This window comes from Urocampus carinirostris, chromosome 4 (genome assembly GCF_059441175.1).
Source record: "Urocampus carinirostris isolate Australia breed hairy pipefish chromosome 4, RoL_Ucar_1.0, whole genome shotgun sequence".
NCBI lineage: Eukaryota > Metazoa > Chordata > Actinopteri > Syngnathiformes > Syngnathidae > Urocampus > Urocampus carinirostris.
The window spans coordinates 32,196,211-32,209,389 of record NC_142352.1 but is presented as its reverse complement, the minus strand read 5'-3'; the positions used below and the strand labels follow the sequence as shown (position 1 = coordinate 32,209,389).

The following is a 13,179-nucleotide window of genomic DNA, read 5'->3' as shown; positions in this document are numbered from 1 at the left end:
ATTGAACATTGCCACTCAATTCAATTTGTGGGGAAGTGCTAAACATTCCAGTGTTCTTGTGATGATGATTTTGTTTCATCTAGCATATTTTTTCTTTGGGTTGAAAAGTGAAGTGGCAGGTCCAAATCCCTGCCAAGGAATGTATCTTTAAAAAGCCAAGTAAGGAATACATAGATCAACCCCCTTTTAGAAAAACTCTAACATACCGTACATTCCGGACTATAAGCCGCTACTTTTTTCCCAAACGTTCAACCTTATTCAGTGATGCGGCCAATTTATGTAATTATCCTAACAGCCGCCAGCGGCACTCGAGTTCAAGGCACATGACGCAGCTTACAAGCTAAACGCAAACGAACAGTCTGATAAAGAAGGAAACAGAGCTACTGCACTCACTTTACCTTGCGAGCGTGTTTTTGAATAAGGGAGCGTGGGACGACGTCTACATGACAAAGTCTCTTTCCCATATTAAAGGAGGACAACTTTGATGACGACAGTTATAGGGAGGAAGATGAGAACGGTTTACCGTGACTTCTACATTATTTAACAGACCCGTTAACTGTATTGCAAGCGTGTTTTTAGTAGCGTTTTGCTACCCTTCACAGAAACAGTTTGGGATGAAAGTTATAATATTATTATTAAAGCTTTGAAAACTTTCTCTGTGTACAGTCTTTCTTTGTCAATATGTGTAACCATGTATAATATGTATTTGCAACTGTATATTTTTGTAATGTATTTATTTGTATTTATTTTGGACACTTATTCAGATAAGTCTTGCACTGACCAATAAAAAAGAAGGGGCGTAACAGACACGGGGGATGACGGGAAGTGGGGACCGGTAAAGGTGATTGTTTGTGGACACGGCAGACAAAAGTGGATGTATATTTTTCCCACCCTTACCCTTGGAAATATACACTTTTTTTCCTTGGATTACTTTTAACGGGGCCTGGACTCTGCAGGTCTGCATCATGTATAAACTACCGGTATCATTTTCCGTTCATTTTGCCGGCTGTGGTTGTTGAACTGAGTACTTTATGCTCAGTTAAAATCGCGGGACTCAAAGTAGGGTTTGGGTTAATTTTGTGATTGTGTTACAAATTTCAACGTGGGCGCACGCGGCTTATATACGGGTGCGGCTTGTGTAAGTACAAAAGCGGTTACCCTCTTAAAATGTGGTGTGTGCGGCTTATAATCAGGTGCGCTCTATAGTCCGGAATTTACGGTAATTTGTCTGAAACTTCACAATGTGGTGCAGATGACTTATTTTGTGTTTTCCCAGCTAGAAGGTTGTGGGTTTGATCTTGAGCCTTAAAAATGAAAAGTAGGGAACAAGATATGTTTACACGTACGTGCGTATCTTAGACATGGTCGACAGTAACAACGTAACTTATTAAGAGTTATTCAGATAATTCTAGCATAAAGAACAAGGTTACCAAATTATCATCTTCAATCTAAATCACTAAATACAATCAAATCTTCATCCTCTGTGTCACTTTTAACATTAAAAAAAATCTTCCAACTAGTTTTTGGCTTCGAAAAAATGTCACTTCCACAACAAGGCAAGGTTGAAATTATGAAAACAGGCCAAGAAGGCCCTCTTGCGGTGTAGTGTGAAAATAACATTTGAAATGATATACACAATTGGTAATCAAAATTTAAAACTCAAATTATATAATCATTTGTTAATAATTTCGCAGATAAGTGTCACCAGAATAAATTGTGACTGAAGTAATCATACATCGTCATACAATCATCATTACAAACTGTATTGTTCCTCTATGGTGGCTAACATAATGTTTGTATTTGTTATAGATAGGCTGAGCGGGAGAAATAGAAATGCGGTGAAAATAGTGTAAAGAACAATAAAAAGGCAAATACCCAGACACCTAAGTACTTCGCTCATGGGTTAATGCTGGTTCACTGCGTTTTGGAATTTCTTTGTGCATTTGATTGGCCAAACAGAGAAAGCTGATTTCTATTACCCAAAAAAGTTTGGACCTGTCCACCCGCTAAACCTGCTCAGGAGCCACATGTGAGTCCCTGACGCTCCCTAGTGGCTCCCTGGCGCATTTTGGAAAAAATTTTAATAATGAAAAGATATGTGGTTTCTGTAGGACAGAACCGGTGGGTAAATGCAGTTTTATATAACGTCCACATGATGGCGGTCAAACCTCAATTCATAAAGTTTTGCAAAAAAAAAAAAGCAAATTATTTTTAAAATTATAATTTGACAGTGTTTGATTTATTTGTTAACAAATAACGTTTGCAAAGTACAGTACTTTTACTTTTTTTATTTACCTATGGACATTCAACACTGCATTTGTACTTGAGGCTGTGAATTCGGTTTGTTCTTGAGTAATAAGTAATTAAGTAAATAAATAAAAAATGTTCCTACTTTGTGGATTTTATCGTTTTGCGGGGGGTTCTGCTCCCCATTAACCGCGATAACTTAAAACTGTAATCATTCTGCTCTGTCAAAGTAACAGAACTGGGGCTTCTTGGGGACCATCTCACCATTTTCTATCATAGAATTAAAAAGTTTGCACATCAATCTCTTCCCCTTAACATAAAAAAAAAGTCAAAATGCCTAAATATTATGCAATTTACAGCAGTTTTCCATTTCCTTATATCTAGAGTCAGACAGCAACTCTGAGAGTGACATCTCTGGGAAGAAAGCAAAAGAGTCCAAGTCACCGTCATCCGACTCATCAAAGAAGGAAACGACTCCCCGCAGGCTAACCAAAGGCCCAGAACTACAAAACACCTCAGCCAATCACACAGCCACCAGCTGCTCCCCTCTCAATCTCCAGGTCATCAAGACGCCCACTATTGTCACCAGCTCCAGTGCCTTGGCCTATCACAGCTCTCCTGGCTCCTCCTCCTACAGCATAGCCTCTCCATTAGGTAATGTATAAACTATCTGATGCAGACTCGTTGGGAAGGAAAAAAAAGAGGAATGATGTTTGGTTTAGAACCTCCTGCTGGGTTGTTGCAAGTAGCAGATGTTCACTTTATCATCATTAAAGCCATATAGCATTCTGCAAGGTACAGTTGCCTAGATGTGCCATGGATTACCTTTAGAAACCTAAAAAGACTGCAGTAACCTTAGAGCCAAGGTCTTGTAACGGCATGCCTGAGTGACTAGTTTTTTGGTGTGTTAAGATTACTTACCCACATCAAACAAAGTAGGACATATTTGTAGTCAAAGCAGCCATTGCTGTGGAGTCTTGCCCTCAGGCTTTTCCCTAACAGTATATATTGTTCATTCATCAGCTTCATGTAGTTGAAATTCTCATTTTTTACTAATCTCTTCAGGAATGGCTTGCATGCTGAACTGCATTTACATTTCTGAACAAATACAACTCCTCCCACCCTGTTCGATATTAAAAAATGAAAATCAAGATAAAATGTATTAAGCTAGGCATTACCCAATGCTTCCCCAACATAATTGAACAGAAAATTAGGCAATTAAGTTTCCCAGCCTGATCTGCTGTTAACATTATTCTTAATATTTTTTTGAATTCCAATAATGTTACCCCAACTTTACACCTTTCTTGTGCAATTGAAACATTACAACTTTAAAATGTTCAGAGCATTTTTATCTTAATGGCCCATATTCTGAAATTCACAGTCAAGTCGCATTTAATTGTATCACTGTTGATCACAGAGTCTCAAAGGGCTGGACAAGGCCAAAAAAACGACCGTGACGGATAATAAGATATTAATAATAAATTAAAACTACAGTGGAACCTCGGTTTTCAAACGCCTCTCAGTTCGAACAAATCGGAGTCCGACCAAAAATTTCGAGAAATTCTTCCTTCGCTGTTCGGTCAAAAAATCGGAGTTCAAACGCCGGTAATGCGTGAGTGCGTACGCCAGAGTGCAATGCGTACGGGTGTTTTAGCCCCTTATTATGCCTCTGAAGAAAGTCAGTGAAAGCAGCAAAGTTGCTAAAGGTGAAAAAAGAAAATTAGTGCGTACAACTATTGCATTTAAGAAAGAAATGATGTGCTGACCACCACAAAGGTAAGAAATCCTATTCATAATTATTTTCTTTATCCTTTTTATTTTTACACGTTCGTGTTAGCGTAATCTTTCGTACGGAAGATTACAATAACGCAAACGTATGATTAGCCTGGGTTAGCTTTAAGTTTACGTTAAACATTCAGGGTGTTGGAACGGAGCCCAACATTGAGGGTGTTGGAACGGAGCCCCCTTTCCAATGAACCGCTCACCACTTGTTGTGGAGACCCAGGTGCTAAATGACTTGTAAACGACCTGATTTTTTTATTTTTACACATTCATGTTGGCGTAATTTTTCGTACGAAAGGTTATGATAACGCGGACGTACGGTTAGCCTGGGTTAGCTGTATGTTTCCGTTAAACATTCAAGGTAAACATTCAGGGTGTTGGAACGGATTAAAACGATTTACATTATTTTTAATGGGAAAAATGATTTCGGTGATCGAACAAATCGGTTTTCGAACATGGTTCTGGAACGGATTATGGTCGAGAACCGAGGTTCCACTGTATTGTAATTTGATGGAGACTTCACATATAGACATCAAATAGTGCATTAGTAGTCTGATTAAAGTCTTCAAATTAAAAACAAAAACAAACCCCAACCTGATTTAAAACGCCATAATATTTTTAATTACATTGCCAAATTTATTCTTAAAAAAATCTAATCAGAACATTTCATTTCTATGATTTTATATGTAAAAAGAAAATGTTGTGCACGCAGGTTTAGGGAAGAGGAAGCGGGTGATGGATGAAAAAGATTTGATGACGCCTCTGGAGTTAGGGTAAGATTTGGGTTTATTTGTAACATTGAGTAATAGTCTCACATCCTGTTGTTTTAATGTTATGTTGTTGTTGTTTTTGGACAAAAACCAAGATGGCGGAGAGAAACAAGAATCAAAAACTTGTCTGGGCGGCCTCAGGGAGAGGTAGCCTACTATGGTCCATGTGGAAAGAAACTGAGACAATACCCAGATGTGATGAAGGTATCTAGATATTCTGAAAATAATAAATGTCCCTCATTGTTTTTGTTTTTATTTCCACATTTGTCCCAACTACACAGACTACATTTGATCTCATTCTGCTCCCCACAGCCCTAATAGTGAGAGTTGTTATTCTTAGCATCTCCCTTTGTGCCACTTTTCCTCACCTCTGCCCCCACAATGAAATGATTAATGGTTATCGTTGGGATGCACAGCTTTTGCCTCATTTGTACAGTGCACTGCAGATAATGTTTATTTGGTTCAACAGAGATTGTCAAAACAGCCTTCAGTGCAGTGGTCCAAATGGAAAAATGGCTACTCAGTAGTACACACTCACTTCTCATCCATCAGTCAGCAGGTTGTAAAAAAAGATAAATAAGAAAGGGCCTGAATTGTGCACCTCAAGGTCAAAACTGTTTTTCTCTCCTTAAGAGCTTTTGGTCTTTTTATTTTTTTTTAAGAGTCCTCTGGCTTTTATCATGATTAGCAAGCACTCCACAGATGCACTGTAACAGTAGACTCCCTCCCGTTTATAGTCTTGCCTCCCTGCTGCTTTTCATTGTAGCTAATTCTGCGATTTTCTGTCATAAACCAACACCATTTATTATTTTCTCTTCTGTAGTATCTATCCAGAAATGGAATAAGTGGCATCACGCGTGATAATTTTAGCTTCAGTGCAAAGATAAGGGTTGGTGACTTCTATGAAGCCAGAGAAGGACCCCAGGTGAACGTCTTTCATCTCTCTCCCCTCCTCAATATGGAAAGCCATTTAAGCTTTTTTTTTTTTTTTTTTTTTACTATTCCCAATATCTTGCATAAGGCCAATAAACAAGTTTGCTCTTCGTCATCAATAGTAACACAATTCAGAACACATGTAGACAACCAATGGCAAGTAACATGACAATCAGTAGTGCACTATATGAGTTGGCTCACTAGTGAGGATAAAGGACAAAATAGTAGAGCGCAAAGATCTTTTCCTCAACTTTGTTGATATAACATAAATGCTTAAAAGGCTTTTCTTTCTCTCTTTCTCTCTTGCTCCCTCTCCTTGATCCCTGGTCAGGCTGAGCCTTATGCAGCAGTCACTGTCAGGGCAGGGACAGGAATCCTGCAGAACCCTTTGTAATAATCATATGACCTAATTTCCATAGGTTGCCTTAGTTGCCATGTTATTTTGTTTTTACACATATTCAAATTCAAACAAAAAACTATAATTAGCACTAATGAAACATTGATTTAATTAATTATTCAATTCTTTTTGAACACTAACACATTTGCCACTCCCCCTTCCCAAACTCTTTTCTGTATGTATTTTTCGGTTCACCAGGGTTTACAGTGGAACCTGTTGAAGGAAGAGGATGTCATCCCTCACATTTTGGCAATGGAAGGGCGACGTGGTCGCCCCCCGAATTCTGAACGTCAGTTAGCAGATGACAGTGCCAAAGCTAACCGACGGAGGAAAGGTCGACCCCCAAATGTGGGTGACCCCCTTGTAACAGAAGGTCCCAGCCCCAGTGAGATCAAACTCCTACGCAAATTGGAAGCTCAAGGTTAGTACAGAAACGAGGCCCACTATATCTGGGTCATTCTAAACACATAATCAGGAAGGAATAAACATATATCACAGAAATATTCGGATTGCTGTTTGATTGTGTGCTAACATCACCTTATTCTAGCCAGTATTTATATCTTGTAACAATGTTCTAGATCAGTGGTTCTCAACTGGTCTGACTTGAGGACCCACTGTCTTACCCTATTTACAAGCCACGTCCCAAATCAAGAGAAAAAGTTCTCATACCCATTGAAATGAAAAGATTGTACAGTTTAAACTAGAGAGAGAGTACCATAAATTCCAGACTATAGAGCGCACCTGACCATAAGCCGTACCCACTAATTTTTGAGTGATTTTGTATTTCTGCTCTTATACAAGCTGCACCCATGTATTAGTCGCAGGCACCTGCAGTAAATCTTGCAATAATGTCACAGATTTTTCCTTAGCCATGCTGTAATTTCCTCAATTGATTTGGAACCACAGCTGACATCGCTAATAGTGAACGATACCCATAATTAAGGTATGATGCAGACTTCTAAAGTCGGGGTTCCCTTGAAAGTAATCCAAGGAAACAAAATATATATTTCCAAAGTTAAAGGTGGGAAAAATATATACCCACTATTGTTCGCTGCGACAACAGACAGATCTACCGGTAACTCAGCTTTACCACATTCCCCATCAGGCCGCGTTTTCTCTGCCCCTTATTTTTGATTCGTCCGTAGAACACATAACAGAATAAATCTTTAAAATAAATACATTACAAAAATATACAGTTGCAAATACATATTATACATGGTTACACATATTTAGGAAGAAAGACGGTACACAGAGAGAATTTTCAAATCTTTAATAATAATATAACTTTCATGCCAAACCGTGCCATTGAAAGGTACCAACACGCTAATAGGATCACGCTCGCAATGTAATAAACATACCTGGGAAGAAAAGGCACCCTGTAAATGTGGAATTCACGGTAAATCGTCTTGAACTTCCTTCTTACAACTAACGCCATTGAGGGCTTCTTCCTCAGTGTCGGAACCTTAACATTACATAAAATACATACTAAAACTCAGAGATTACAGCCTTTCTTGGCGCACATATTCAACTGGTCCAAATCTTACCTTTTAAATTCCTGCGCCGCTGGTGGCCATTAGAAAAAATTTGGGAAAAAAGTAGCGGCTTATAGTCCGGAATTTACGTTAAATTCAAGTTTAAAAAAATGACCAACAAAACACTTTGATAATGTTCCCCTTGGAAGGAGCAGTTTTGTATTATTCAGTGCATGCTAATGGTAAAAATAACAAGTTTTCAATAATGGGCAAAAAAACATGTAACATATAAATAAACATGCATTTAAAAAAATACATGTCGGGTTTAGGTTTTTTGATGGTTTTTGTTTTTGAATTTGTTTTTTGACGTAACATGACTTTTACCTAGCTAAGAAGAAATCCACAGTTTCAAGAACATTCTTCATTCGGGCCCCGCTCATGTGGGATGCTCTGCCCTGTGCCCCTCGCGGCATAAAAAACTTATATTCAATAGCTTATGGATGACCCATATTTCATGTTGTCAATGTATTGTTTGTTGATGCTCTTACGACATCTATTTTAGCCGGTTCATCATGGAAGGGGGATTACCTCATGCTGAGGTTTTGGGTTTTTTTCTTGCCTTCATGTAGGTTTTAGATCAGGGAATGGTGTAGTAATAGTTTTTGCAGCTGTTTGAGACTTCTTTTGATTAAGGGCTATACAGATAAATATGACTTGACTTGTTGGCCATCTCGCTTCTAAAGTACCCTGAAAAAAAGATTGCGAAAAGTTTGCAGATTTTTTTTCCCTTTTGTTCTTCTTTTTTTGTTCTTTTCTCTATTTTTTATTCTCTTTCCTTTTTTTTGTTTCGATTTTCCATGTCTTTTTTAAATTTTATTTTTCTCTTTTCTCCCCGTACTTTCTTTCTGAAATGGAAAGCAAAGTGTCCAGCTTTGGTTGCTTTCTGTCTCTGTAGTTTTAGTATTCTTCCTTGTGCTTTCCAACACGAGTTTTTGGTTGCAATACTCAATACAATGACATCTAGTGGTCAAATAATACACTGTCTCTTTAAAGCTCAATTATCTGCATATTCAATTAGATCACTTCAGTAACTTTTTCTTTAAAATAATAAAATCCACATAATTTTAACATGTGTCAGCAGACTTCATTTGTCTTTTTCTGTGGTGTGTTATGGCATGTGTCAACTCACATTTCCAGTGCGTTATTGCCATCTACTGTTAAGTGTCATTGACCCCCAAGTTTTTTTTTTTTGTATTATTTTGCCAAGGAAAAGGTGAACGGCTCACTCCAAACAAGGCCACGTCCCACTTCTGGGTCCTGACCCACCAGTTGAGAAACACTGTTCGAGATTATACATACCATGTTTTAGTACAGATGTGTGGGAAAAAATAAAACCACCCGGAAGTGCAATTATTATTTTACTTCCCCATGTTTAGAAATCGCCCGACAGGCAGCCCAGATGAAATTGATGAGAAAACTAGAAAAGCAGGCCATGGCACGTGCAGCGAAAGAAGCTCGGAAGCAGCAAGGTAAGAACTTTGTTCTTCCTTGCGCTATTGCATGATTTATATTTTGAGAGGCTTTTGAGTATGGATCCACCAACATAAGAAATTTGGTCTGAAACTGAAAATGTGAATAAAATAGATACTTGTTAAATAATAACATATGAACAAGTGTGTAAAACAATGTGAACACCTGTGAATCATATGTTATATTTAGGCTTTAAATATAATCATTTGGTAAAAGCTGTATACTGGTTTATCAACCATTACAGAAACATAAAACGACCATTAACCAATGGTAATTATCAATGCTCTTAAATTGGGACAGCTGTTGCCCAAAGCTAACACAGGGTAGTCTAATAGATTTGCTAAGCGCTGTAAACCAATGAAAGCAAATGAAGTGTGATTCCGCACCCAAATGAAGGTAGCCCACCATTTTACTAATTAAACTGACCTTTTAGCTGTTCCACAAATTAAATGTTGGCAAAGTAAACGGCCCACAAGTATTTTTAGTTTCATTGTTGAGACTATCTGAGGCACAAGATCCACTCAAACAGTAGTAATACTGAGTATGACAATTAAACAGAAGACCGAATCAATTGTGTTCCTTGATTGATCGGGTGAGTATTATTCATTACCAATTACTAATTGTAAATCAGTCTCACACTAACGATAGAGGCTGACAGCATGAACGATGTCAACCAAACCTATCCAGAGCAATTAGCACCTCCTAAATCTGTCACTGGAATACATTTGAGAGTCCAGCTGTGAAGATCAATTTTGTAGTAAATCATATAAATTCTGCTTGACTCTTGCAGCGATCATGGCGGCAGAAGAGAGAAGGAAGCAAAAAGAGCAGATCAAGATTCTCAAGCAGCAGGTATGTGAACTCCCATCTTTCTTTATTTTATAGGGTTTCTATTTGTGCTTGAAATCCTTGGAAATGCTTAAATTTTAATTATCATGGATTGGAAAGTGCTTGACCCTTGGGTGAAGTGCTTGTTAATGCTTGAAATTGTGGCCATATTTCTTAACAAGTCTGCTTAAAAATGACACCTCTGGTGGCTATGCCTTGTCGTTGCGTTTCTTTCCTGATTAATGGCAGCTGGCATTAGTTTGTTGGGCATTGTCCTATGAAGCATCATTGCCGCCTATGGGTTGCACCCAAGAGAACAGACACATGCTACACCTTAACAGGGCACTATGAAACGTGTATTTGTGCAAGGATTATGTATCAAATGTGGATATTTATTATGGGCCATGCAAAAAAAAATGAAGGTAGTGTTTCCCAGTGGTAAACAGTAATGGGAAGAACTTCCTGCAACTGAAAATGTAACTGTCATTTTACCAAACATTTTAATGGGGGGAGATTTGTCCCAAAAATATTTACACATGTATTGTCTATATCAAATATATTTGCGATTTACTCAAGATCTTAAAGGCATATGTCTTAGTACACGCAAGATTAAAAATCGCATATTTAATTTGCAGATACATTTGTGGCTTTGCTAAATACATGACTCACCCCGGATTTCCTCTTTTAATGGGACTGGATAAATTGGAAAATTGGCTTTGAAAGTCCTGAAAAAGTGCTTGAATTTGGCTATGAAAAACGAACCATGTTTTTAGAAAACTGTTTGTCACACTCAGTTTCTCATCTGTTGACAGACAAAATACACCTTGAAGAGATCAATCAAAATAGACCCAAAACAAATTATTTCTGCATTGATAATTATTAACAGAAATCATTGTTCTTCCCCATCAGGAAAAGATCAAGCGCATTCAGCAGATTCGGATGGAGAAAGAACTCAGGGCGCAGCAAATTTTGGAGGTACAGAATCTGATTAAGCAGAACATTCTTGGATAGCTGCAGATTTTTCGACTACTGTATAGTGTTTTTAATCTTCCTAAAGCTCATTACTGAATAGTGGCATGCTTTGGAGGTGTTGTGTCGTCTTAGGCATAATTCCATATGGAACTAATGCTAAATTGGTCTTGGTTGACGGCTGTTGAATAATAAAATGCTGGTTGGTACCTCTTCAGACCTTATTTAAATTGGACAGAAAATTATTTTTTCCCCATCAGACAACAGTAACAGTTAAGTGTAAGTGGGTCGAGAGCAAGGGGGAAAAAAAGACTGCGCCGCACACAAACACAGAGATGCTTACACATACACAGGCGCGCATAGCCAGGCACTTGCAATTATAATGCCGCAGCTTCAAAGTGTTTTAGGACTAAATCAATTTTGAGTCGACACGGTTGACAAGATGCTCTTAACAGGAGGCTTTTTTCCCCAACTTTTTCACAATTACGTGTTAAAGAGATACATAATTCATCACCAGTGTTCTACAAATTTGAATGGCATTCCGGGCGCTTGGAAAGTTTGCTGAAAGTGCAAACATTGGGCTGAATTTGGGAGCTCACCTTAGAATTATTGGTATGTTTCTTTTCATGACTTGAGTCTTTATTCGCAGGCCAAGCGCAGAAAGAAGGAAGAAGCAGCCAATGCCAGAATACTGGAGGCTGAAAAGCGAATAAAGGTAAAGCTCTGATTGAATTTAAGTCAAGCGTAAATATAGAGATAACATCTTGAGCGGCACGGTGACTGAGTATTTAGCATTTCTGCCTCATATTTTGAAGGTCACGGTTTCAATCAACTATTGGCCTTCCTGCGCAGAGTTTGCATGGTCTCCCTACACATTTCCCAATTTCAGCTGGGCTAGGCTTCAGCACCCTAGCAACCCTTGTGAGGACAAGCGCCTGAAAAATTGATTAATATTCTTTTACATATTCCCTTGTGTCAGGTTTGTTGAAATAAACACAAAAATACTTACATATGATATCGAGGTAACAAGAACCAGAACCGTCAAGAGGGAAAATCCGCAGCGTCACACTTTCATAAAAGGCCCCAAGGATCAAACTTACCTCAAGGTCATGTCCGTACCAACTGACAGTAACAAAATAAATTTACAAATAAAAACACAGAACGCATACTTGTTGTTGAAGGAAGGATCCTTGTGTCAAATAAAAAAGTACAGCAAAAATGAATGGATTCTCTTTTCAGTGTACAAACTTGGTTAAGAGAGCAGCTGTCTGTCTGCACGTTATCATCAGGGTTGAGTCAAGCCTCCGCGTTATTAAAATACAATCGTCCGGAATGTAATGTTTCCCACGAGTTGTAGCTCCATGTCATCCGTCTCATGGGTAATGGCTCTGGAGTTGGTGAGATGCAGGCTTGGCCAAGACTGGCTTAAGAAAGTTGTTAGCCTAGCCGTGGCAGTAGGCTGGAATTGCATCCTCACTATTGCCTTCTCTCACGACGCCATGTCAGTCACTTCTAGGACCTAATAGCAATCCACAAAGCACCTGGTGGTGATCACTATTTCTTTGTGCTCATCTGACTTTCCTCAGATTTAGTTGATAAATGTATTTTTAATGTAGCAAGCCGCTAAAAACTAGCTGTAATCACGTTTCCCCAGTTTGTTTTTGGTGGACACCTTGTGCGCCTGCCACACGGTTTCACTGAAAGCACACACCAGCCTATTACAGTCACGCACAAAGACAGGTTCGTCGAGCCATCTCACACAATCCTCCCTAACCTGTCCCCATGATAGCATTTGCTGTGTGCTGTCTGCTCAAAACACAATGTACAATCAGTTGATATCAAATACTAAGACAAATATAATTCAATTAAAAATTCCAGCAAACAATGAACCAGCGATAACTGAAAGTGCGAAGTAGCGAGTGTTCTCTTTTATTGTGAATTTATAATGAGCAGTTTAGAAAATGAGTATTTTATTTGTTAACATAGTAGGTACTTGCACACATCCAATCAGCAATAGGTGTCTCACTTTTGTGGCAACAAAATTACCCTACTAGGTGAGTGACATCAAGTTGTCTTACTTGAAGTTAGGTAATAGTGGGAAGTTAAACAGTTGTTATAAATTCTACGGGTGCCCCTTGTGTTCCCTTCAATTTCTGAATGGTCCTAGTACAGAAAACAAATATATCCTTGCTATCAACCTAAAACTTTTATCAATATAAACAGATGTGTTGGTGTTTATTTTTCTCCACTG

At 38.4% G+C, this 13,179-nt stretch overlaps 1 protein-coding gene across 9 annotated transcripts in view; it reads left to right on the top strand.

Moving 5' to 3' along the window:
- baz2ba (bromodomain adjacent to zinc finger domain, 2Ba) overlaps positions 1 to 13,179 on the top strand; it is a 142,946-nt gene that overhangs the window by 91,456 nt on the left and 38,311 nt on the right. For 6 of the 9 annotated variants that reach the window (XM_088334203.1, XM_088334205.1, XM_088334201.1 and 3 more), the window contains exons 10-18: positions 2,632 to 2,901; positions 4,742 to 4,802; positions 4,895 to 5,003; positions 5,623 to 5,724; positions 6,328 to 6,550; positions 9,038 to 9,130; positions 9,922 to 9,983; positions 10,869 to 10,934; positions 11,578 to 11,643. In XM_088334203.1, coding sequence (XP_088190329.1) covers positions 2,632 to 2,901; positions 4,742 to 4,802; positions 4,895 to 5,003; positions 5,623 to 5,724; positions 6,328 to 6,550; positions 9,038 to 9,130; positions 9,922 to 9,983; positions 10,869 to 10,934; positions 11,578 to 11,643 — 1,052 coding nt within the window. The remainder of the gene's footprint in view (positions 1 to 2,631; positions 2,902 to 4,741; positions 4,803 to 4,894; positions 5,004 to 5,622; positions 5,725 to 6,327; positions 6,551 to 9,037; positions 9,131 to 9,921; positions 9,984 to 10,868; positions 10,935 to 11,577; positions 11,644 to 13,179) is intronic. The other 3 variants (XM_088334207.1, XM_088334206.1, XM_088334202.1) reach the window with 1 other exon arrangement.